General features: G+C 49.0%; 11 protein-coding genes across 11 annotated transcripts; 7 read left to right on the top strand and 4 right to left on the bottom strand.

Moving 5' to 3' along the window:
* Positions 1-530: 530 nt before the first annotated feature.
* Positions 531-1,638, top strand: M438DRAFT_402104 (uncharacterized protein; the record flags this gene model as incomplete). The annotated part of the gene is made up of 2 exons (XM_029909580.1): positions 531-961; positions 1,092-1,638. 2 exons carry the CDS (start codon positions 531-533, stop codon positions 1,636-1,638), a joined length of 978 nt encoding a protein of 325 aa, XP_029766322.1.
* Positions 1,639-2,724: 1,086 nt separating this feature from the next.
* Positions 2,725-3,773, top strand: M438DRAFT_331079 (uncharacterized protein; the record flags this gene model as incomplete). Its single annotated transcript, XM_029903375.1, has 2 exons — positions 2,725-3,147; positions 3,207-3,773. The coding sequence occupies 2 exons, from the start codon at positions 2,725-2,727 to the stop codon at positions 3,771-3,773; spliced, it is 990 nt and encodes a 329-aa protein (XP_029766321.1).
* Positions 3,774-4,428: 655 nt separating this feature from the next.
* M438DRAFT_380297 (uncharacterized protein) lies at positions 4,429-5,913 on the top strand (the record flags this gene model as incomplete). The annotated part of the gene is made up of 1 exon (XM_029908883.1): positions 4,429-5,913. One exon carries the CDS (start codon positions 4,429-4,431, stop codon positions 5,911-5,913), a length of 1,485 nt encoding a protein of 494 aa, XP_029766320.1.
* Positions 5,914-6,373: 460 nt separating this feature from the next.
* Positions 6,374-7,808, top strand: M438DRAFT_380295 (uncharacterized protein; the record flags this gene model as incomplete). Its single annotated transcript, XM_029908882.1, has 2 exons — positions 6,374-7,241; positions 7,299-7,808. The coding sequence occupies exons 1-2, from the start codon at positions 6,531-6,533 to the stop codon at positions 7,806-7,808; spliced, it is 1,221 nt and encodes a 406-aa protein (XP_029766319.1). The 5' UTR covers positions 6,374-6,530.
* A 1,050-nt stretch (positions 7,809-8,858) lies between these two features.
* M438DRAFT_393904 (kinase-like protein) lies at positions 8,859-10,148 on the top strand (the record flags this gene model as incomplete). Its single annotated transcript, XM_029909135.1, has 4 exons — positions 8,859-8,962; positions 9,025-9,299; positions 9,359-9,576; positions 9,626-10,148. 4 exons carry the CDS (start codon positions 8,859-8,861, stop codon positions 9,980-9,982), a joined length of 954 nt encoding a protein of 317 aa, XP_029766318.1. The 3' UTR covers positions 9,983-10,148.
* Positions 10,149-11,851: 1,703 nt separating this feature from the next.
* M438DRAFT_351447 (mitochondrial carrier) lies at positions 11,852-12,912 on the top strand (the record flags this gene model as incomplete). Its single annotated transcript, XM_029906714.1, has 2 exons — positions 11,852-12,813; positions 12,864-12,912. The coding sequence occupies 2 exons, from the start codon at positions 11,852-11,854 to the stop codon at positions 12,910-12,912; spliced, it is 1,011 nt and encodes a 336-aa protein (XP_029766317.1).
* An 857-nt stretch (positions 12,913-13,769) lies between these two features.
* On the top strand, positions 13,770-14,804 carry M438DRAFT_243565 (uncharacterized protein; the record flags this gene model as incomplete). Its single annotated transcript, XM_029899569.1, has 1 exon — positions 13,770-14,804. A coding segment is annotated over one exon (1,035 nt), but the record flags the coding sequence as incomplete, so codon positions are not given.
* A 785-nt stretch (positions 14,805-15,589) lies between these two features.
* M438DRAFT_310165 (uncharacterized protein) lies at positions 15,590-17,485 on the bottom strand (the record flags this gene model as incomplete). Its single annotated transcript, XM_029902409.1, has 2 exons — positions 15,590-16,071; positions 16,129-17,485. The coding sequence occupies 2 exons, from the start codon at positions 17,483-17,485 to the stop codon at positions 15,590-15,592; spliced, it is 1,839 nt and encodes a 612-aa protein (XP_029766315.1).
* A 773-nt stretch (positions 17,486-18,258) lies between these two features.
* M438DRAFT_331073 (uncharacterized protein) lies at positions 18,259-19,641 on the bottom strand (the record flags this gene model as incomplete). The annotated part of the gene is made up of 1 exon (XM_029903374.1): positions 18,259-19,641. The coding sequence occupies one exon, from the start codon at positions 19,639-19,641 to the stop codon at positions 18,259-18,261; it is 1,383 nt and encodes a 460-aa protein (XP_029766314.1).
* A 1,449-nt stretch (positions 19,642-21,090) lies between these two features.
* Positions 21,091-21,959, bottom strand: M438DRAFT_371130 (uncharacterized protein; the record flags this gene model as incomplete). The annotated part of the gene is made up of 2 exons (XM_029908236.1): positions 21,091-21,558; positions 21,618-21,959. The coding sequence occupies 2 exons, from the start codon at positions 21,957-21,959 to the stop codon at positions 21,091-21,093; spliced, it is 810 nt and encodes a 269-aa protein (XP_029766313.1).
* A 458-nt stretch (positions 21,960-22,417) lies between these two features.
* Positions 22,418-23,230, bottom strand: M438DRAFT_361525 (uncharacterized protein; the record flags this gene model as incomplete). Its single annotated transcript, XM_029907515.1, has 1 exon — positions 22,418-23,230. The coding sequence occupies one exon, from the start codon at positions 23,228-23,230 to the stop codon at positions 22,418-22,420; it is 813 nt and encodes a 270-aa protein (XP_029766312.1).
* Between the last annotated feature and the right edge of the window lie 41 nt (positions 23,231-23,271).

Raw genomic sequence — 23,271 nt, 5'->3', positions numbered from 1 at the left:
TCTAATTGCTTCAAGGTCAGTCTGTCGAGGCAAGAGCGACTTATGGTTCTGGCTGACGAGTTCCTGCTAACTCTTGACCGATCATTTGGAGCAATTGATAGGTAAGCGCGACCAGGTACATATCCCCAGTTCCTCTAACTACTTTCACTCTTGGTGACTTTCACAGTTCCCATCTGGCTGTCATGTCTCCGAAAGACACGGTCTGCTTGAAACTCAGACGCACCCGGAACACAACATAACCTCCATCAAAGCAGACAAAGGCGCACTCTCAACTTGACACCAAGCTTTACTCACAGTCCCCCGGAAACAGAAATGGCGACAAAGCGATAAACTTGGAAACAAAGAGGTCATTGGGCTTCGAGGGCTGAGATGTATAAAATATGGCGAGTTGATGGAGGCGCCTCCTTTTCTTTTTTTGTTTTCTTCGTAACACACACACACACACACACACACACACACACACACACACACACACACACACACACACACAACCTTTGGATTTACTTTTCTGGATTTTTGATATCGTAGAGATGGTTGGGACGCCTGCGGAGTCTCCACGTCGTCGCTCGGCGAGACTTATAGCAGAGGAGGCCGAAAAGGAGAAGCAGGCCAGGCTGAAGAAATACAACCTGCCCGATGACGGTCATCTGGATTTTGAGAAAAGGACTGAAAAGATCAGGGGTTTCGACGTCACTCGCACGATCTTGGTCAGGACGACTGACTCCGTCAAGGATGATGTCGGAGAATGGGCACGCAAGGCTTTCTACCAAGATGCAAAAAACAATGTCTTCTATCCGGGTCAGATTGTGAGAGCGATGCTTCCTTATCCGCAGTGCGATCTTGACGCCCGCTACAATCCACCTCATGGAGAGATTGCCATGATGAAAGCAGGACCCGTGGGTTGTAAGATGCGCTTTATGGTCATTTTGTGGACGACCAATTATGGCATGTTCGGGCTTCCGTAAGTTCATCCCGAAGAGTCTTGATGTCGTTCGATGAAAGCACTTTCGACACCGAGCATGACTTTTTCCGCCTTATCAATCACCGTAATCTACCGGTTATATGAACAACGCTAACTTGACACTTTTCAGGATGTATACCTTCCACGGAACGACATCATTTGAAAGTCTATCTGACGAACGCAAGAAAGATTTCGTCGGCATAGGGATAGAAGACCTAGAGTATGAGACTGGAGAAACCACCCATGCAGGAATGCCAATCATCATGAACATCAACCCTAACGCAGACGACGCCGACAAGGTCGACCCATGGGCTTATATCGATCTCAGTCGCCCCCACGCAATATGCACGGGCGAATACCTCGAAGAAAACATCGGCTCCATCGACGGAGATGAATACCTGCGTCTCGTCAGTTTATACCTGTTCCGGCAGGAGGATTGGCTCAAAGCGACGTTCAAAAAGTTCCAGAATACTGAATACAGTGCTGAAAAGTTGCTCAAGCCACTACCAGTGACCATGGGAAGACCGGAATTCGAAGACCTTCCGATTTGGGCTCGGCACATGGCCGAGGTCGAGTTCAGACAACAGATCAACTCGAAAAGAAAGGAACGCAGAAAGTTGAAGGTTCCGGGTGCTGAAGTGGTCAAGAAGCCCAAGACGAAGAAGAAGAAGAAGTAAAGCGGCTTTCGACTTTGCAAGAGAGCCCTTTAGACAACATGTGGTTTTTTATAGAGAACATGTGGTGAACAGAAATTTCCGATGTTTTCTTGTAAAGACTGCCCGTTCTTTCCGTAGAACGATTCTCTAATTTACTCGTAATTATTACCTTTTTCTGGCTATGCTTACCCGTATACCTTTAAAGGGAGGCTGTGCTTAGGCGGCCTACCGTATCTAATCCATTCTAATTCAACTTCTATACTCTACTTAACTTCTTACTATCCTTACTATATAACTTCCTAGAAGGCCGATATAGAATAGACCTTAGTACCTTACCTTTTTTCTTAGAAATAGAGGTAGCTACGGCTATCAATTAAAGAGTATCGTTGCAATTAGAATTAGGACGGAGTAGATATTCTATACGCAGTATACGAAGAGAAGAAGACATAGAGGATAGAGAAACAAAGAAGAAGAAACATAAGATAGGCAGCACGGAGATTCGAATACAGATTCCGGGATATTAGCATACTACATGGTCTCTATGGAAAACCACATGTTCTCTAAAGGGTCCCCTTTGCAAGTCTTTGTCTAAATGCGCTTGCGATTTCCCTCTACTTGGAAATGTGGAAGCGAAGTTATCACCATATCTCTTGGTTCTTTTGTAGTTTCAATATCGGGCGCATATTTGCTTTCTATGCTCTGCTTATTCTTCGCCTGTACTGTACATAATTAGTTGGTTCGAATCCTTGTAGACGTCATCTTTCGATGTCCTTTACAATGCTTCAACTTGTTTCATTGACCGAACTTCGATTCCTCATATTTTTGACACGGACAAAGAAAGAGTCAGCTGTTGAACAGCGTGTCTCCAACATGCTGTCTTTCGTTTCCGTATCCGGACATCGCAAAGGCCTCACAAAGCCATGAGGCAAGTTTCTGTATTCGGCGCTTTCTTTGTAATGACAAAGATTTCCAAGGACTCAAGTATTGAGCCATCGATCCCGATCAAGACTCACATGTCGACCATAACCTTCGCTCCACCAAACTCACTTACATACCACTGTGTCTGTGGTCAGCCACTGGGAAGCCCTTTGAAGCTCTACTGCCATAATGCCACCCAAATTGGTGTTCAAGAGAATATCGCAAGCCGGAGTAACTGGCGGAGGAGCTGGCAATAGTGGTGGAGTACAAAAACCATCCTCACCGAAAAAAAGTCCGACAAGGTCTTCGAACAGATTAGCCGGTCTCCCTCCAGATGCCGTGGCACCACCCGCCAATGGACCAACGTACACACTCAGAGATGAATTCAAAGAGACACCAGAAGGTGTACAAATTGCTCAGAAATGGGTGTACAAAGACGATGTGCGATCAGAGCTATTCGCATGCTATAACAACTACAAGGCCGAACATTTTTATCCGGGGCAAATCATCAGAGCTACAATGTCGAATTATCAAACCAATACGAAAGTGTCCTTGGACGATCGTAACATAGCAACCCATACAGATGGGCCTGTATACAGTAAGAAAAGACCAGTAGGTACCACATCCCCCCTTTCTCGCAGAACCTTGCTAACTGTATCCTCTACCCACAGATGGTAGTGATGTGGAAGACAAACATAGGACTTTTGTGCCTGCCAATCGTTTCACAGTCTTCAGAGTCGAGCTACAAAGACGGCAGTCATATGTGGGACGAGTATGTGAGTGCAAAGGCCGTAGACAAGGAAGAATGGACCGCAAAGACAAAATGGCATGGACCATCAGTACGCTTCGTCATCCTGGAAGGTCACCACCGGAAACCCTATCTCAGAGACCAAGAAGTGTATGTCAATGTGGCTCAGCCTTGCTATATCGGCAGACAAGAAGAGATGGATCTGAATATTGGATATCTGACTGGAGATAGTTATGCTAGGCTGATGGCTGCTTTTGATTACAGACAGCATCAGCAGAAAGTGGCTGCTTTTGGGGAGTATAGTAATGAGAAATACACACCGGCGAATCCAATGGTGGTTTGGCCGGGTGATCCGAAGACTGCTGGTGGTCTGCGGCAGGAGCGGGCGGCAGAGCAGGAGAAACGGATGGCGCGTTCTTACCCGAGATTGGACGAAGGACTGGATGCAACGAAGTTGGTGAAGAAGTTTGAGCTTGCAGGCACAAAATGATTCCTTCCTTTCTCATGACATCTCTTACCATAGTCTATACATTGAAGTCGTCAAAAACACTTTTTCAACATGGCACGTCTGGGCAGACAAATGTCAATCAAGACTGGAGTTCTTGCAGCCTAGGGATGTGATCCGAGCAACTCACAGCGTAGCCCAAAACAGAATTTTTCAGAAGTTGCCCTCGCCGCACGTTCAAATCTTTGATGAAGTATCCGATGAAGCACCTACCGCCTATGCCTTTGCATGCTAGCTTCAAAAGTAAGAAGGGCATAAAGTGCAAGGCTGAAAAAGCGGCAGGAGAGAGAAATACGGCTTATGAGATGAGAACCGAGGACACCAATGCGATATTCGCCTGAGTTGATGTATGCGTGGAAATAACGTTCATTTGAAGATGTTCAAAACAATCTGCCGAGACTTCTGATGTGGGAGTTCTTTGTTGTCAATTCGAGGCATGCGTTTGAGAGAGCATGAGCAATCGAAGGAACGATGGTCTTTGTTGAGAAATATTCTTACTTTCAATCTTCCGCTTCCGGCATCAGAGCAATCCTTTGTCCCCGTCCCAGTGTCGAGTGCATATAATGACACCTCTGAAAGCCGCTGGGAGCTGCAAAACGTGTTTCCGTATTCCAAACTGCTTCTATCAATATACTACGAAATGTCTCCACCCAAGAGATGGGGATCCAGCAGGGTGTCCAACTCGAAAGCGAACGGCGGAGAAGGCGAGGCCATGGGAAACGACACGGGCCTTCGTAGACACTTCAGCAACATAACTCGCATAGCACGCCGAAACACCAACAACAATGGCGGAAATCGTCAACGAGATTTGAATGAGGATTGGAGGCCGCAGACTGCGGATCCAACAGGCGCGGGATCGACGGGGGTATCAAGCGTGGGTGAAAGGGAACTTACCCCCGAAGCACCTGCATCAGCAAGAGCAGACACGGAATCGGAGACCCCCGGATCGCCCTCTACCCCTCTCAAGAAGGGTTCACCCTGGTCGCGGTTCAAGGCGAGGCTCCGTGAGAGCCCCAAACAGAAGTCTCCCTCAAGAGATTTCAGAGAAGATAGCCCAGAATACGCCGAGCCAATCGACGAATATGAAATGGCTCGTTCCAGAGCAGGCTCGATCGCAATACCACAAACTCCGGCAGAGCAGGAAGTCGAACCAGAACTCGTTCCTACCGCCGAATTTGTCGACACATACACGCCGAACAGTTTGGGTGAATCCCGTGACGCAGATGATGACGAAGTTATCGAATTCTGGTTCCCTCAAGCTACTGCAACACGCATGGCTACGATGAACCCTCCGTCTAATGATGTGCACCTGTATCCTGGGGTGGCCACTCAGCTCGTGGGTTCCGAGGGTGTGGAGATCATCAACAACTGTGAGGCTAAATTCACTCAAAAGACATTGCAACGAGTCGACGACTCCGACCCCTTCATCGATAGGACAATCGGAGTCTGGGCCGATAGAAGAAAGGTCGATCACAAGATTGTGCGTCCCGGTGACATAATCAGGGCCATCCACAGTGTGGCTCAAAACGACCTCTATCAACCCTATCCGTCATCGGAAGTGCGTATCTTCGGTCACGGGCCCGTATTCTCCAAGGTCAGACCATTTGTGGTCCTATACAAGACTGCAGAAGGCATGCTATGCTTGCCCCTGTTCTCATGCCAGTTTCTCAAAGTCGGAGGAGTGAGTGCTCCAACCGTGAAAGAGTACATGAGCATTTGCACAGAAAAGAGTGGAAAGGGTAACAAGTGGAAGGGCTTTACACCCGTCAATGGAAAACCACTTTCCATGGTAGTATACCCTGGTCAGAGGATGAAAAGTGAGTCATTTGTTGGCATTGCAAAACCAGTAAACATCTCCAGAAGCGAAGCTGTCAAGTACAAACAAGCCAGGCTCATGCCCGAGAGCTATGTCCGCTTGGTGGAAGCCTACACATTTAGACAGCATGAAAGGCTCCTGTACGCATATCACGAAGTCAACTTGAAGTATCCAGGTGGTATCGCATCGCCGAAGGATATAAACCAGGAGTGGCCTGCGCACGCCATCTCAAATGCGAAATCCAGATATACCGGCAAGGTCGGATTGACAGCGGCAAATGTGAAAGACTCGTTCACAGTCAATCGCTAATAGGGAGAGATGGTTGGAAGAGTCGAAAGAACGTAGGAGATCGGCCAGAAAAATGTGTTCTGATGTCCGATCGGTTGGAGTAGAATAGTCTTGACTACAGGGTCGTTCGAGGAAAGCGAATCTGTATCTTAAACGTTTCGTGGTGTTGTCGATGTTGGTGTCTTTCCTAAACCGTAATTCAATGCGCTTATGTATTCTCTTTAATCACGCTTGAATGCATCTAGTGATCCGATAATTGACGCTTGTGTAGCTGGGTTGATGCTAGAGGACTGAATAGACGGGTAAACCAATGTATCCGATATATTCGAACAAAATCATCTACGGAAAACGAGTTTGACGAAGCCGAGTACTAGTCTGTGGAAATTGTGTCAGATTCGTTGTCAACCTTGTCTAACTGTCATATTCGACAAAGCTCGCACAAATCAAAAGACCGGATTTGTGTTTCCTTTGTACCGGATGCGGTAAGAACAAGGAAATTACAGGACGTTCTTGGTATGAGCTCGAGAACAAAGATTGCCGATGAACATGAGCACTCTTTGTTTTGATTCAAATTCAAAACTGCGAGGACTTCTCGACCCACGACCTGTCCAGAGAGGTAAACCACCATAGAATTCACGATGGCCGCAACCAACGACAGCGAGAGACCGAAACCAAGTTCACCCCTTACGTCCCCCAAAAATGACAAAATCATTGACAAGAAGGCTGCAAAGCAGGCCCGAAAGAAAGCAAATAGAAAGAATAAAAAGGGAGCCGCAGGAACAAATGACTCACTGACTATTGAAGTCGCCGCAGTCTCTGAGACGGAACCGACCATATCTCCGCGGACTTCACCACGCCTTGCAGCCTTGAGAGAAAAAGAGGAAGCGGCCCAGGAGATTCTTGTAGCCTTGGAAGATAAACAGGAAGCGGCCCAGGAGATCGTTAACGAGTTGGAGCGAAAGATCAAAGAGCTCGAAGACTTTGCAACAAACCAGATCTCGTCCATCATGCAGATCGACGATGTTGCATTGCGATCTCCTCAATTCTCCATGTTCCCTGAACTACCCAATCCATATCCAATGGCACGAAAATTCAAGTCGTCTGAAGAGCGGACAGAGGTCGGACATCGACTCACCAGGAAGATCCATTTGCAAGATGTAACGGATCCTAAAAATCCAAAGAACATCGGACTCTGGGCAGTTTCCACCTACCTCGCAAAGGAGTATATCATCCCGGGCGAGATAATCTTCGCGACGCATGCTTTTTCCAACAATGACCTCAAGCTCAAGTTTCCGAATGAATGTGTCCGGATATTTGCGGACGGTCCAGTGTTCTCAAAGTTTCGACCGGTATTGTACCACCTCTATCCTTCGAAAGAAATTTGCTAATCTTATCATCGTTTTAAGATGGTTGTATTGTGGCACAACGAGAGCGGTATGATGTGTGCACCGATGTACACACTGAGTACCAAGCACAAGTCAGCTAAGCAGAAGCTCGATGACCTTTCGCTCGGGCGTCAGAAGGAGTTCATGAGCATTACCAAGGTTGGTGGCAAATGGGAGGGCGAAGATCTAGCTAACGCCAATGGCCCCCCGCTACGTTATGAGCCAGTGTCAGATACAAAGGATCTAGAGGAGAAGGCGTTTGTTGATGTGGCGCGCATAACTTGGATCGACAGATACACGAATTTCAAGCCAGCACAAGCTTATTTGACCCGAGCAAGTTACTTAAGATTGCTGGATGTTGTGACTTACAAGCAACACAACGACCAGTTGGAAGCTTGTGAAGTTCACGAACTCTATGGTTGGCCAGAAACCCTCCCTATGATACCATCACGGAAAAGGACAGCCGCACAGAGGGAAAGGTGGCTTCAAACAGGGTTGACCGAAACAGAGATTGATGCAGACGCGGAGTAGTTTGGGAAACTTGGAAATAAGAACCACCATGCGTTAAGTTCCAGCGTAATTCCTCAGTATTGATTCGGCGTCGTAGGTTGCAAACCTCTCGAACAACATGATTGGCTTTGCTTGCATGGCCTCGGGAACATCGTAGACAACGGCGTTATCTGCGTTATAGTATATTGTGGTACCAAATAAAACTTGTTCTTCGTAGTCGAATCCGTGATCCAACGGACAGCAGAGATCTGAGATACACAGACTGCTGTTGTCGTCGTGACTGAAGTGGCAGGCTTTGTACTGCTCGACTAGAGCACACGTTCTGAGCAAGTGAGCAGTCGCTTCTTCATTGGCCGATGTTGCAAGCTGTATCCTCTTCGCGAGCTCTTGTCCAGGCACAGTCCTTGCGGCTGCAATGCTTGCAGCAACGTATCTTTTAGGCTTGTAGAACTCATGTCTGTGATGGTGGTCATGATGGAAAAATATTCCTGTCTTGTGGAGCCACCTCGAGATCTCTTTTGCGACATGTTGGAATGGAACTGGACTGCTCATTTTGTACTCCTTGTGTTCGCATAAGCCTTGGATGCCCATGATCTCGAGATAGTGTTGAGCAATGAAATTATGGGCGAGTGATAGAACAGGGGCGAGTGAAAGAAGGCTTGACGTTCGAAGTGCGCGATTTGGCTTCGATCTAACCAGCTTTTTGTATCTTGGATGTATTACGGCACAGCAGTCAGAAGCTATAGATAGCAGTCTCAGTCGACCGCATTGTGCATTAATGGTGGCGCGTACTGACGCGGGCGCATACTGACTCGGTGCTGATTGGTGGCAACATTCCCAGTTCGCGCGTTAAAACGTGTCTGAAACATCGACAACTCCAAACCATTGCATGTAAAAGCTTCTGCGTAAGCGTCGAGAGGCTGTGTGGACGAGGACAACGGAAACCATCGAACCTGCGCTAACTAATACTTACTACCGGTTCATATCAAGTACTTCGTCCAAATGTTCTTTAGCAATCTCGGCCGCCACCAATTCTCATCAAGTCGGCTCTCCTACCGTGCGGGAACCAGAATGGTATCCACTATAGTAGGCGATTACTCCGGTCGCGTGTATGTTCGAGGCAATGTACTTCAGCACAATCACGTGGACGATACGCTTAGCATCTTCAAGGCGAAGTAAGTTTTTATGATGTTGCTCACACTCCATGAGGTAACCACACTCATGAAAATTGATGTAGGTCCGGCACCGAATCTTTCGTCGTAAAACGCGTGTCTCGACCATTCTATGATTTGTCCATACGTCTTGCAGCCGAATTTGCGGGCACTCGCCGGCTTCGAATGCACGTCGATTGCAACCAAGATGAAGGGGTTCTGGTATACCCATACTTCGATTCTACTCTACTTGCTTTGATAAAGGACGATCCCGAATTGGTACACACACAACGAAAGAAGATTTTACGCTACACTGCGGAAGCTATACAAGAGCTTCACAGCAAAAATTGGATCCACATCGGTATTCTAAGAACTCGAATACTTCACCGCGGACTCCTTGGCTGACATCAACTCATCTAGATATCAAACCGGACAACATTTTGGTCAATTTGGATGGCGGAGACATCAAAGAGATCGCCAATGCTGTTTTAGGCGACTTTGACATTGCTTATCGTTTGGAGGATGGAAAGGCGCTTCGAACTCGCCATGCGATTGGCAACGCTATGTGGCGAAGTCCCGAGGGCCAAACGGCAGTAGGCGTGACCAAGGCTTCAGACATCTATTCATTTGGACTCGTAGTAAGTCGTTATTGAATGTCTAACATCCTTTACTGACGATCGGTTCCAGTGTATATACGCCATGGGAGGGGGAGAACTACTGCTCCTAGAAAATTACCAGGACCTGGTTCGCTTTGGTATCACGCCAGAGCAAGAGGTATTGAGTCGACATTTCACCTACTTCGGACCTGTCCCAGACGCACTCTATAGGCATGTCGGGGACGAAGTTGGCTGTGCGCTCCTAAGAGACATGTCTAAGATTGCGGACGCAACAGTCGAGAGTCAGCCTGAACGCAGGTTTCTCTACTGGAGCAAGGAGCTTGGTCCAGTGGCCCAAGATGCGATTTCTCAGATGACTACACTGGATCCTACGACTAGACCGACAATCGAACAGGTGTTGGCGCACCCATGGTGGCAGGAGGATTGATATCATCACTGTAGCTTAACCTTACAGCCTTAGCGACTGATGCTGGCATCCATACCGAATGTAGTGAGCCTCAGATGCAGACAGAAAGAAAGAGCGGAGTGATGGCAGGAGTTCAACGCCTTCCCACCAACCTCCTTCCTCATGTGTTCATGAAAGTCGGATACGTCAACATTCACCAAGGCCACCACTCGTTGTCGAACTGATCTCGAAAGACAAGATCCCTCAGCAGAGATGAAGCTGGCTCGAAGCTCTCGTAACTTCAGGCTTCTTGCACAGTATTCTGCAGGTCGTGACTTCTTCGTCTCGTCGACAAAAGCAGCTTTCAGATTTGGTTGCTATTTCTGCTTTGTGAACCCCAGTCGTAAACGTTGAAGGCCAACGAGCATGCTGCTCCACGGACTCTGCAGCGGGCCAGGACGGATGTGCATGTCGTGCCACTCAGCACCCTTACGACAGCTGCGATGTCCAGATAAACACCACTGGCAAGTTTCCCAAACCCCCCATGTGGACTCGAGGTCGACGGCAGACAAGAAGCATGGCCTCGGCACCTCCATCACAAAGCCAAAGACAACTTCCGTCCGTCCAGTCTCCAAGAGTCGGGAGAAATCGGGGCAGTTAGGACGGCTCTCCGCGCTGTCGACGGAAATGATCCCCGCAGTGTGGGGGATGTGCGTTCTCCACCTGTGTGGTCAGCGAGAAAAAACAACAACAACTTCACTCTCCATCTCCACGCAAAAATTCGAACGATGTTGTTGGAACACCGTCACGGATATAGCTATGAATACAAGAGCTACAGACCCTTGATCAATCTCGTGCCTGATTTTCCGGAGTAACCTGGGCGTTGGGTCGTGTTTCGACACGCCTCTCATGAAACAAGCAAGCCCATTGTTTTACCCGCGTAACTTAGCTACCTTGGTGTACCTCTTGAGCGAGCGAATAGCGACGCGCCAGATCTACCAAAGTTCAATCCATTGGACGAGCTGTAGAGACAACGGTTGCTGCCATTGGACGCGGGGCAAAGGTTAGATGCTGGCAGCTGCTGATACAAGAAAGTGACTTGTGATCGACCCCGCATCTGTTCGCAGCCTCGAAGGAAGGAGCTTACGACAGTGACCTCCTTCATCAGTGAGTAATCCGTTCTTTTCGTGCTCGAAACTTCTTCACTCGAGCGAATCGTAGAATTCCGGACGGTCGAAACCCTTGTTGAAGACTTCGAGGTACATCCGCAATTCCGATATATATACATAGCATCATCTGCTTCTGCCTCAACCATCTTCTGCGATTGATACATCGACTGTTCTTCTTGTCTGCTCCCATCTGCCTCACCGAAGGACGTACAAAGACGTCGCCGGCAGTACCATTGACTCCTCTGCGGGAACGGCACTCTCAACAATACGCATCAATCCGGATTTTGTCCGTCAAGGTAAGCAATTCATTTCGCCGTCGACGCAGGATCCCGAAATCAGCTCGTGTGGTTGCCGAGATAGCCATAGTTATCGCGGATAGCAACATGTCCTATCGCGGCTTTAAGGCCTGGAACCAGTTTTGTATGGACGGAACATCTCGTGTGGAGAGCTGCCGGCTGGCTTGACAGCTCTCTCCACACATCCCGATATCAAACCGTCTTGCGCAATCACATTGATGGATTCATATGCGTGCTGTTGCGCAGTTTCTTTTTGGATAAGAGTGACTGGCTGACATATTCTGTGTTCCCCACCACAGAACAAACAAAGACAACCATCTTGACTCACTTCGAAGTTCCGTCACTGCATCTTAGCGCGTAACCGAGGTCGAGGCTCCCATCCATCCATCCTACCTTCCATATAAGCAAACATAGGATCATTCTTCGAACACTTCTGTCTGCCAAACATGAGCACCACATCGACTCTCTCCGAAGCCGCAGCCGCTGCCCGTAATGCCGCTAAGGACGCACCACAGGCAATGAAGGCCGCCGCAGAGAACCCTAGAAAGGCCACCCAAGACTTCCTTCACACACCTCTGATCCGTGCCGCCTTGCCCTTCGTCAACGGCGGTCTCGCCGGTATGGTGGCCACATCAGTCATCCAACCTGTCGACATGATCAAGGTCCGTCTGCAACTCGCTGGTGAAGGTATCAAGACTGGACCCAAGCCTTCACCACTCTCAGTCACTCGCGATATCCTTGCCAGTGGCAGAGTCCGCGATCTATACACTGGCCTCAGTGCAGGTCTTCTCAGACAGGCCGTCTACACCACCGCTCGTCTCGGCTTCTTCGACACATTCATGGGCACCTTGACCAAGAGAGCCAAGGACCAAGGCAAGCAGATCGGCTTTTCCGAGCGTGCACTGGCTGGTCTTTCCGCAGGCGGATTGGCAGCCATGGTCGGCAACCCAGCCGATCTTGCACTCATCCGCATGCAGAGCGATGGCTTGAAGCCTGCTGCCCAGCGTGCCAACTACAAGTCAGTCATTGATGCCTTGACTCGTATCTCTCAGAAGGAGGGTGTCGCCGCTCTCTGGTCAGGTGCCGGACCTACCGTCGTTCGCGCCATGGCCCTCAACTTCGGACAACTCGCCTTCTTCTCGGAAGCGAAGAGCCAGCTCAAGGACACATCTTTGTCACCTCGCACACAGACATTGACTGCCTCAGCCGCCGCTGGATTCTTTGCATCGTTCTTCAGTCTCCCCTTCGACTTTGTCAAGACCAGACTCCAGAAGCAGACCAAGGGACCTAACGGAGAAGTGCAGTACAAGGGCATGTTTGACTGCTTCAAGAAGGTTGCAGCCGAGGAGGGACCCTTGAGATTCTATAGAGGCTTCTCGACGTACTACGTACGCATTGCGCCCCACGCGTAAGTATGATCTACACATATATGATGAAGATTGCTGACATGTACCACAGTATGGTGACACTCATCGTGGCCGACTACCTTGGCTTCCTCACCAAGTAAAGACGATTGACAGACGAGACAAGCAAAGAAGGAAAGGGGAGTGTGAATACCTAACAGACAGTAATACCCAGCAACGGAGATCGAGTGCTTTTTCATGTAATTACGAAGCGAGGCCAGGTAGCCTAGCCATGGACAATAAACCGTTGTATTCGAGAACGAGATTGAACGACCTAGATGCGCATCGTATTTGTGGCAGGCCACCCGGAGAACGGTGTCGTCAAGCGATTCTGCCACGATTTGAGTAGCCAAAACGTGATTTTTGAACTCACCTAGAGGTTCAAGATGGGTTGTTTGTCATCGAGGACGAAAAGGATGTCCACGATGGAAGATGGAGAGAGTGGTGAGAGGAAAAGGCAATGGCTTAGACGATATGCAAGCACTCGGTCAGGGGAGGGTGTAGCATGCAGGTATTCGTGAGAATATCACGTGGGAGTGGTGTATATGCAATGCCACGAGTATCCTTGGTCTTGGCTCAATGAGTGCTCGAGAGGCACAACGATATGCATGAAGAGGTGTCCAGAAAGCGTCTCCAAAAGCTCATCTCCATGGGCTGATCTAGTAGAATAAAGGTTGGGTGCCTTAAACTCCAGGACGAACGTGAAGGAAGGCAGGAACGATGGAACGGGAAGTGGACTTCGAAGTGGAAGGAGTTGGGCTTGGCATTCGCGGGCGCGCGACCCGAACGCGTCTTCCTGAAATTCGACCCTGGGCAGCTTCCAATCTCATCGATCAGGCACTCGCTCTTCAAAACGTTGCGCATCATGTCACACAGAACGAGACATTCTACGGTAGCATCAACGCCCGCTCGTGGTACGGCTGGCCGCGCGAGCACACTCGGCTCAACACAACGACCAGGCACCAACGAGCTTCCACCTTACGAACCTCTACAACATCCTCTCAGCGTAGCCAGCCGCGACAAGCTGCGCGTACTCGCAAACCCCAACAAGTTCCAGGCAAACCACAACTTGCTAGCCGAAGTCATCTCCTGCTTGAGTGAAGCTGCCGCCGAGATCAACGAAGCTCTGAGCAGCAAGGAAAAGGCTCTGGAAAAGGCCCGCAAAGCTAGAAACGATGAGGACCCAGCTGCCAGTCAACGACGCGTGGAAGAGATGGAAACGGCACATGAGGAACTACAAACAAAAGTGGACAACATGACTGCGCAAATGGACAAGGATGTTCGCAAGATGATCGATGTCGACAACACAATCGAAGAAATGCAGCACACCCTCACAAACCTGATCAAAGACGTCTCGAATGCTGCCACTCAACGCACGCAAAGGTCTCAACGCGGTGTTGACGAAGAAGAATACCCAGACTTCGACCCCACCGATCCGACGAATGCCACTCAACGTCCCCTGGCCGTCTCGTCCCTCTTCACCGAACGTGTCTCTCGAGCTAGAGACCGCTACACAGGCCAGAACATGACCGAACGCTACTCCAAGAATAACCACTATGTTGGCTTCAAATCCATCGTCCACGATGTCCGCTACAACCAAAACGAAGACAACCCTCTCCCACCCGCCCACCTCTGGTTCCGCGAAGACCGACCTTCACATGGAGAAACGGCGCTAGGAGCCGAAGATTCCGACGACGATTTGCAAATCGCAAAAGAAACGATCAGCACGAAATGTCCTTTGACGCTTCAAGAATTCCGCGATCCGGTCACAAGTCGCAAATGCCCTCACTCGTTCGAACGCGAAGCAATTACTTCCATGATCGAAATGCCCAGCAATCCCATCCGCACCGAGGGCGTTAAGGCAGTCCAATGTCCAGTAGGAGGATGCCAAAGCATCCTCACCACATCCGACCTCCACAGCGACCCAGTACTCAAACGCAAAATCGCCAGATTACAAAAAGCAAACCGCGATGCAGAGGAAGATAGTGATGAGGAAGGAGGAAACAGACCACACAGTATCGCCAGTGATGACGACGACGCTATGGATGTTGATGCGGGGGAGACGCCGGTGCAGAGATTGAAGAAAGAGAGGTTGAGTGGGAGAATGAGTGCTTTGCCGCCGGCTTCTAGTCAGAGGAGAAGAGGCAGGAGTGAGGTTTTGACACTGATGGATGATGATGAGGACGAATAGAGGGAGACTTGAAGCTTGGATGACCAGGCACAAAGCTTTCGCTAGGAACCATAAGCCCGTAGCAGTATTGCATTTGCAGTCTATCGAGGTCATTCAGAACGAAGCAAACGTTTCGATCTTTTATCACACGAAACTGTACTTGAACTGCCCACTCCTAGCTCACGTTCCGTCATCTTGACATTCTGCTCAATCCTGGTTGGATTCATGGTCTTGGTGTGCAGATTTTCACTCTTAGTATCACGCTTTCTATCAGTTTCTGGTATCGAGGTTTTCGTGTCCCGTGGTGCCATGGGACAGTATTTCCTTGTCGAAATCTATTAGTTGTCGACATGGCTTGATAAGGCAGGGGTTCGGTGCAGAGACATTGCAAGGTCAAGCATGGGTTGATGTCATGCTGTGCGAAATTGGTTATGGACCTTCAATATGCACAATATGTATGCTTCAGATATCAAACTTCTATAAAAACATAACAACATACCAGACTATTCTTTCTACCATCCCACGACCATAACCATTATAATTTACTCCCTTTTCCGACCACATATGTACTTCCAATTTCATCTCCTACCCTCCACTCAACAGAGCTCAAACTACAACGCTCTAAACAGATCTCTCCAATCCCCTCTCGACCTCTTCTTCTGCTCCTGCACTCTTCCCTCCTCCAACCCCCTGGCAGCAACGCCGGTATCAACTCTCAACTCCGGCTTTCTCCTCTGGCTTTGACTTCTCTGCTGTTGTTGCTGTTGCCTTTCCTTCGCCATCTCTCTTCTCCAAACCTCTGGGCCGCGGCTGGCACTTCTGCCTACCGTCTCCACGCCGCGATAGTTTGTGTGCAGTGTAGCGTCAATGTTTGCAAAACCTTGTTGTGCTCTACGAGAAGATGGCGCAGGACGAGGACCGAGCGGTTGACGGGGTTCGATGATGGGGAGGGTAGGTTCTTTTTCTGACTTGAGAGCTGATTTGTTCGGATGAGAAGAGAAGCGGCCGGTCAGGCGGCGGGAAGCGCGAGCGATGGATTTGCGGACGTTCCATTGGCGGCGTTTTGCTACGACGAAGAGGACGAGGAAGATTACTGTAGAGGTTGTCAGTGGTGATGCGGAGAAGAGGGAAAGAGGAGCAGGGATCTTACTGCCTAGGCCCACGCCGATGGAGACGACGCTGATGATTGCTGCGAAACCTCCTTTGCTGAGTTTGAAGCTTCCCGAGTCGCCTCCTGAGGCGCCGGCTGCGTTGTCCGCTGCAACATCTGCTGCTGCTGAGGCACTGCTTTGTGATCCGCAGGCTGAAGGAAAGGACGCCGCGGCGGAAGTCTCGACAATTGATGATACAGAGGTGCTATGACTAGAGGAGCTTGAAGTCTGGCTGGTAGTAATGGGAATAGTGTAGACTTTGTTACTAGTCACGAATGCAGAGCTAGATGTGGATGTCGTACTTGACATTTTCGACGATGATGGGAACAGTCCTTTTTCTGTTGTCGAAGAAGCTCCAATGTCTGAGCTTGTTGCCGCTGCTTCATCGCTGTAGGTCGAAGCTTGGATCAGCGCGGTTTGTGTGCTTTTGACCTGCGCGGCGTTGGTATCCACAGGAGCAATAGCCTCGGTCGCTTGAGTCGAAACAACTGCGTCGACGGTCGCTCTAGAGATGCTGGTTTGTGATATCGAAGTCGCTTGGGATGAAACAATCGCGGCGAGCAATGTTGAGGGTACAGATGTCATGATTGAAGTTGAAGAGCCATAGATAACGGCGACGACAGTAGCTGGTGCTTCAGTAGATGTGAGTTGGGTATTGGTCGCCACGCCTGCATTAGAGCGGAGCTCAAGGCCGATCGGAAGAATCGTACTAGTACCAGTACTGATACTGCTGGGACTAGGCTTAGCAACAGAGACTTCCACTAATGTGGGTGAATGGCTCGAATTCGTGTAGTTGGGCGAAGGAGCCACTTCGGGCTGAGTCGATGATGCCGAGGTAGATGAGAGCTCAACAGTAGACGAAGTGGTGCTCGCTAGCACTGCGACAGTCGAATGTGCCAATGCTTCCGATTTTGCAAACGAGATGGCTGCTGCCAACTGCGACGATGACAATTCAGCAGCATCCTCGGCAGCTTCGTCCATAAGAGACTGGGGAACATTCGTGATGGTTGACACCGACGTTCCGACTTTGCTGGCAAACACTGTAGCTTGGACTTGTGCCACAGTCTGTGTGACCTTGATGTGCATCGTGCTAGTTGACTCTCCCTCTGAGCGCAACTCGAGGTGACCGGTTTGTAGTGCTTGCCAAGGAACCGATTTCGTGATCAATGTGGCAGGGAGGTGTTCCATGTATACGGTTGATGTTCCCATACGAACTGCATAGATGGTACTGGCGGCGTTCGTGACGGTTCTGGTGATATGAATATGGCGAGTGCTGGTGACTGTCTCTTCTTCGGGAGCGAGAGGCTGCTGCCATAGGCCGGCTACGGCAGCGAAGGCAAAAGAAGGGAATCGCATGATTTCTTTTTTGTTTCCAGAAGTAATCGGACTTGGAAACCTCTCCAAAGGATGATGGTAGAGATCGAGGAAGGTGCAACGAGAATTAGAGATCCAGCTCAAACGAAAGAACAAAATAAACGCGACACAGAAACAGCAGAAGGAACAGACAGCGAAGGAGAATGGAATGCAGGAGCAAAACAAAAGACAGTACAAACCAGGAAGTCACGTCTCAACCTACCTATTTCATGGTCCAACTTGTGACTGCTTACGCGCCGAAGCCCATGTCGAAAGCCCGTGCCACATGTTGTGCGCCTCGCATCTTGCGCGCCAATCACTTATTTTGTTATCCACACAGCATATACGGAGTGCTGATGATGACCTTGTTCTTGATCTTAACCGCCCACTGGGTTTGTTGATGGAGCCAAAAAAGTCCTAAGCTTAATTGGCAGCGGCTGTCGAGACGATGATGCTGCTTGTGATTGGTTGGACAGATGTGGCGTGCAGTTCAAAACGAGAAACAGTTGCTACAATACTCGGCCATGTGTGACAAGTACCTCGACCATCTGCAGCCACCAAGATATGCAGATGGTTGCACTTCCGTGACTTGTGGTGACATAGGCACGATAACAATCACGGTGGGCGGATTGACTGGAAAAAGGAGTACTTGTCATGGAAAAAACTCGGCACATCTCACGAAGCTTCCGACAACATCTGGTGGCCGCGACCTTCTTACACCTTGTGCAAAACCACAAACAATTCGATACTGGATTATCCTCTACAAAACTCTTTCTCTACCTGTTCAGATCTATAAACTCGGCATCATAGTAAGCGTCGTCCTCGTCTATCTGATCATCTCCCACGCCCATTGCATTCCATTTTGCTCTATCGTCACTCATGCGTTGTAATGCTGGGGGCGTAGCTGTGCGTGTATCCCTCATGCCTTTGCTGCTAAGCGCGCCCTCCCTGGCTAACTGTTCTCTGAATTTGAAAGCCTCAAGAAGACGAGCGTAGCTTCCGTCCTTGAGCATAGCAAGCGCATCCTCGAACTCGTCGAATTTACCGACGGTCACGGGCCGTGAAAGATCAGCAAAAGAGCCCGCTTCCAGGCCGTAAGTACCAGGATGCTTTAACATGATCAGTGGTGGCCCGTTGTGCAGTGCTAGGCCATAGTTCTTCCATGCGCTGCCCTCGTTATCGTCACGCCTGATCGGCATATACTCTCGACGTTTAGCGGGTGCGAGATGCTGCAATTTAAGACCTGACTCGGATTTTTTCGTCTCCGGATTTTTTGCCTTCAGTGTGAAAAGTGGCACACAGGTCATCTCACTGTTATGATGCCAGAGTATAATCATGGGCCTCCACTTTGCTATCACCGGGCCTCGAGGATATATGCGTACGAGGTTGCTGGGATATTCTAGCTTGAGGTCGTTGTTGGGAACTGCGTGTAGAGCCCGGATCACTGTTCCTGGGGCCAACCACTCCCGGAGGTGTACTTGTTTGATCGCCCACGCCCCAACTTGTCTCGTTGGTTTGCCCGGCTCGGTTTCTTCTTCCAGAAGGACCCTTGAGACAATCCCATGGCCGAACGGTTCATGAGCTTGGCTTCTGTCGACAATGATATTTCTATGGGCTTGCATAGGTACTTGTTTGGCCTCTCGCCCGTACACCTCAGGATCCTCAGGGTACGCATTGAAAGCAGGAGAGCGCTGAAGGTGTTCTGGTTCATCGTCTTCTTCCATGTCTCCGGCCACCAGCGGGTAGTCGGCCTTCAGAATCAGTACCTCCTTCATTTTTTTGAGCCTTTCGTCCACAAGGCGAAGTCTCTTCTCTTCGACTTGTACCCGTTCCTTCTCAAGTCCAATCTGCGTTCTGGGCGACACAATAGCCTTACCGCATATCTTCTGGATGTCCTCCGTCGTTTTCCCCGGGATGAGATCGGCTAACATTTTCGATTTAGGTGAAAGAGGCGGCGATCTCCTCGGAGAACTTGATTTCCGACTTCCAGATGGGTCTGTTTTGCCCTTCTCTACGCAACTGGATGATTTCCTGATCGGCATAATAATTTTGCCATTGTCATCCATCTTGTGCTTTCGTACAACTGGATCCTCGTGGTTCTTGAGGCCTTGCATAGCTGCCTTTGCCCCGGGGCCGTGCTTACGCTTTCCCAATACCATGATCTGATGTGAGTAGTTTGAAAGAAAAAGAAAGAGACTGGAATGTCGATATTCTTCTGCGACAAGAAAATAGGTTCCCAAAAATCTTGCCAATTGAGAGGCCACTTATACTGAGGCTTACCAAGTTTTGACCGGATGCGGAATACATCTCTTTGTTGAGAATCGCTGCAACAGACATCTTGGTGGGTTGATTCGTAGACAAAGCCTAGACTCGACGGTCTTTGTTGACCTCTGGAGCGAGCATGATGTAACATTTGGCCTCGCAATCGAAGAAATGGTACACATGATCAATTTCGATTTGTTCTTGTTATTCGTTGAATCATCGCCCTGTGAACCCATCCCATGCAACCATCGAGCCTCTATAGTAATCATCTCCTGGCAGTATTCGCAACCTAACTTCGGCCTATCTACTGCTCATACTTGTTGTACCACCGGATCATGCATACTCGATTCATGAATTTGCCGGACTAGAGGCCAAGCGAACAATCTATCGGGCTATCTTAAGACGGGTGGGCTTCAGGATGTGTCCAGTTTCTCGTGCTGAGTCTCCGTGCAAACTTTTGTTCGACAGACTACAAGTGCTTCCTTGGTATGTTGTGACGTTCGTTATTCATCTTGCTCGTATAATTCCAGGTCGGATGAGTAGATGAGTGTGACGAAATATATTGCTCAATTGGTTTATTGGCAGATTGGATAATGAACACTTCTCAGCGTAGGCCTTTTCAAATTTTGTCACTCTTGCCAGACCGACCGTTTTCGATTTTCGTTCGTCAATTTTTATGATAGGGCGGAAGCTTTCAGAGGTCAATTTGTACCCTAAGGACAACAAGAAGAGTCCTGCCAAGACAAAATATTTTATTTCTCATTTTTCTTGGTCTGGGAGAGCCTGAAACCCCTAGAAGATGTGTTGAACCGAGTATAGAGTGAAGCTGAGTCTTTCCTCGGCAAGCAGGAGCTTTCTGTTTTGGAAAAAACACTTCCAGATTTATTCACTTACTGATCGAGGAACCTAGTCATATAATGAAACCAAGTTGGCTCTTCTGCAAGAAGATCGGAGCTCTGGCCCAATTGGGTAACCCTCATCAACTTCCAAAAACCTCCCCGAATCTGAGCATAAATAGAATCCAGAGGTTGTGAGTTCGACTCACACCTTGGTTGGTCGCGTTGACGATTTGGTCGAAAAGATGTTTTCCCAAGTTAAGTCTTGGTTTTTTTGCTCTTTTGTATATTTTGTGTGAGTGAATATGAAGACACCCCCATTGCTGCGTTTTGCTGGCTTAAGAGTCATTCATGGATTGTGATTTGCGAATCAGAAGTTTAGTAGAATTTTTTACCGGGTGCATTGCATTGATAAAAAAAAACAGTATCTCGACGCCGTACATAGTTGAAAGCAGAATCACGATTTGACATCACCATGTCAGAGCAACCACGATACACCAACATTGGTTTCTAGACCCGTGTGAAGCGTATCTTCTCCATCCTCGCTGTCTTGTCGTCTCTATGCCTTACTTTAGGCTTGGGGACATGGGCTTCTTGTGGTTCATAAAGTTCTGTCAAAGTGGCTGTGCTAAACCTGTCAAAGGCCCCGATCCTGTACTCCATCTCTTTCACTTCGAGCAGATCGATTAGCTTTGAAAACTCGCCGCCGTCAATGTGACCGACATCGTCGATGATTTTTTCGAACTTCGAAACCCAGTGAGGGCGAGAAAGGTCGGCATAGCAGTTGGGTTCCAGTTGATATGCTTGATTCGTTTTCATCAAGAGCGGCATACCTGCCCAAGGCGTGTTCCCTTGCCAAGTCGCATTGGTGGTGATGCTCACGAATTCGTTTATTCTGTCCTCGTGCATTTGGGCTTCCTTGAGGGTGTACAGCGGAACCGCAGCCACACCATTGAAAGTCCGCCAAACCACTATCATCTGAAGAGAACAGCGTCAGTGAAGTTTTGGAGAGTAGTACTCGGGTACATAATACTTACATAACGAAACTTAGCACCGATAGCCCCGGCTAGCTTCGTATGTCCAATATCGCGATCACGAGGGTGGACCTCCAGATTTGTCTGTGGGTAAGCATCCACCACTTTGATAATTCTTCCTGGATGTAGGTTTTCGAGATTGACGTTGAGGGCCTTTTCAGCATACGGCCTGATCACATTTTTTCTTTCGTTGTCGTAGAGGACGTGTCTTTCAATTGTTACGCCATTCCAGGTTTGTTCTTGAACTCGGACGTCTTGATGGGGGGGTAGGTTCTGAAGGCGCCTAGATCTCCGGAATTCGGGCTCGGGTGGTACTGTCTCGGTGGTTGCGGTAGGGGCAGCCATGATTGCAAGGTTGTAGTAAGTCTGTACGAGGTAACGTCAATGCGGCGGACATTCCAGCTTTTCAATCGGCCATTAGGTCTGACCTTCGAGGATGATTAGTCTTTGTGTCTTTGTCCTCTTCCATCCTCTAGCTATTTCCGGAGGAATTGAGCTCGCAAGAGGTTGGCTCTTTGTACCGTGAAGTTTGACTTCGTACACCTTCATGAGATCAAAGGACTGGACAAAGCAGTGATTGCCCGGCTGATGTTGTTCTAGGGCTCTAGAACACTAGTCACGAGGAAAAAGAAGAGCACAGAAAGAATTTTGAGGTCTCGAAGCAGGCATGCCCTCGGTCCCAGAGATCTTTGAAAACATTTTTAAGACGTGTTATATACAAAATAAGATGAAACAACCTGCAAGAGGCAAAAGAACTGGATTGTCATTTGTCGAAATCTGGCTTGACGAGAGGGAAGAAAACGCTAGCCGTGAAGTGTCCATCTCATCTGAGCGAAGGAATTCATGGTTGATTGAAGACGTGTGTTGTTAAGCCTCTGTCCAGGAGTAGGCTGCCAGCTGTGCAGCGCATGTTTATTATACGTGCTACCGTAGAGCGCGAAAGCTTGGTTTCTGAGCTCATCTTCCTTGTATTGCAACAAATCCATCAACCTGCAATATTCGCCACCACTCATGTAGCCGACATCGCAGATCCTAGACTCTAGTTGGACGTGGATGGGTTCAGTCAAATGTATGAAAGAGTCATGGGCGTATTGCGTATTGTGTATGGTCATGCGTAGGGGGAGACCAGCCCACCTAGTATTGCCTTGCCATGTGAGGTTGTGGCTGATGCTGACCATTTCAGCCCACCTCGCTGGTGGAAGGGGTGTGCTGCTTTGGTGCGTGTACATTGGCAAGCACAACAAGCCCGTAAATGTTTCGTGCAAGACTACCATGACTCTCATCTTTGCGGCGACAGGGCTTTGATGGGTTGTGGCAACATCCTGATCGTTAAAGGCTCTGTCGAGGACAGTTTGAGGATGGGCATGTACCGCCAGAATGATTTGTCCAGGGAAGAAATGCTGTCTCTGATTTCTTCTGTCTACCCGATAAGCCCATTCACCGAGATCTTCTCGTTTAGCCAGGTTGTATTTGATTTTCTTTTTAACGTTGACATTCATATAGTGAATGTATTGCCTTGCTTCGTACAAGGTGAATTCGTCGCTTGGGGGCAAGCCTTTCAGTCGACGAGACACTCGTGGACCAGGTGGTGCACTCGGAGCACGTCTCGGAGGCATGGTTAATTATTATTGATTCCAAGGTAGGGTTGATACAGTAA

This window comes from Aureobasidium pullulans (genome assembly GCF_000721785.1).
Source record: "Aureobasidium pullulans EXF-150 unplaced genomic scaffold scaffold_1, whole genome shotgun sequence".
Classification (NCBI taxonomy): Eukaryota; Fungi; Ascomycota; class Dothideomycetes; order Dothideales; family Saccotheciaceae; genus Aureobasidium; species Aureobasidium pullulans.
This window is presented reverse-complemented; position numbering and strand designations above follow the sequence as displayed.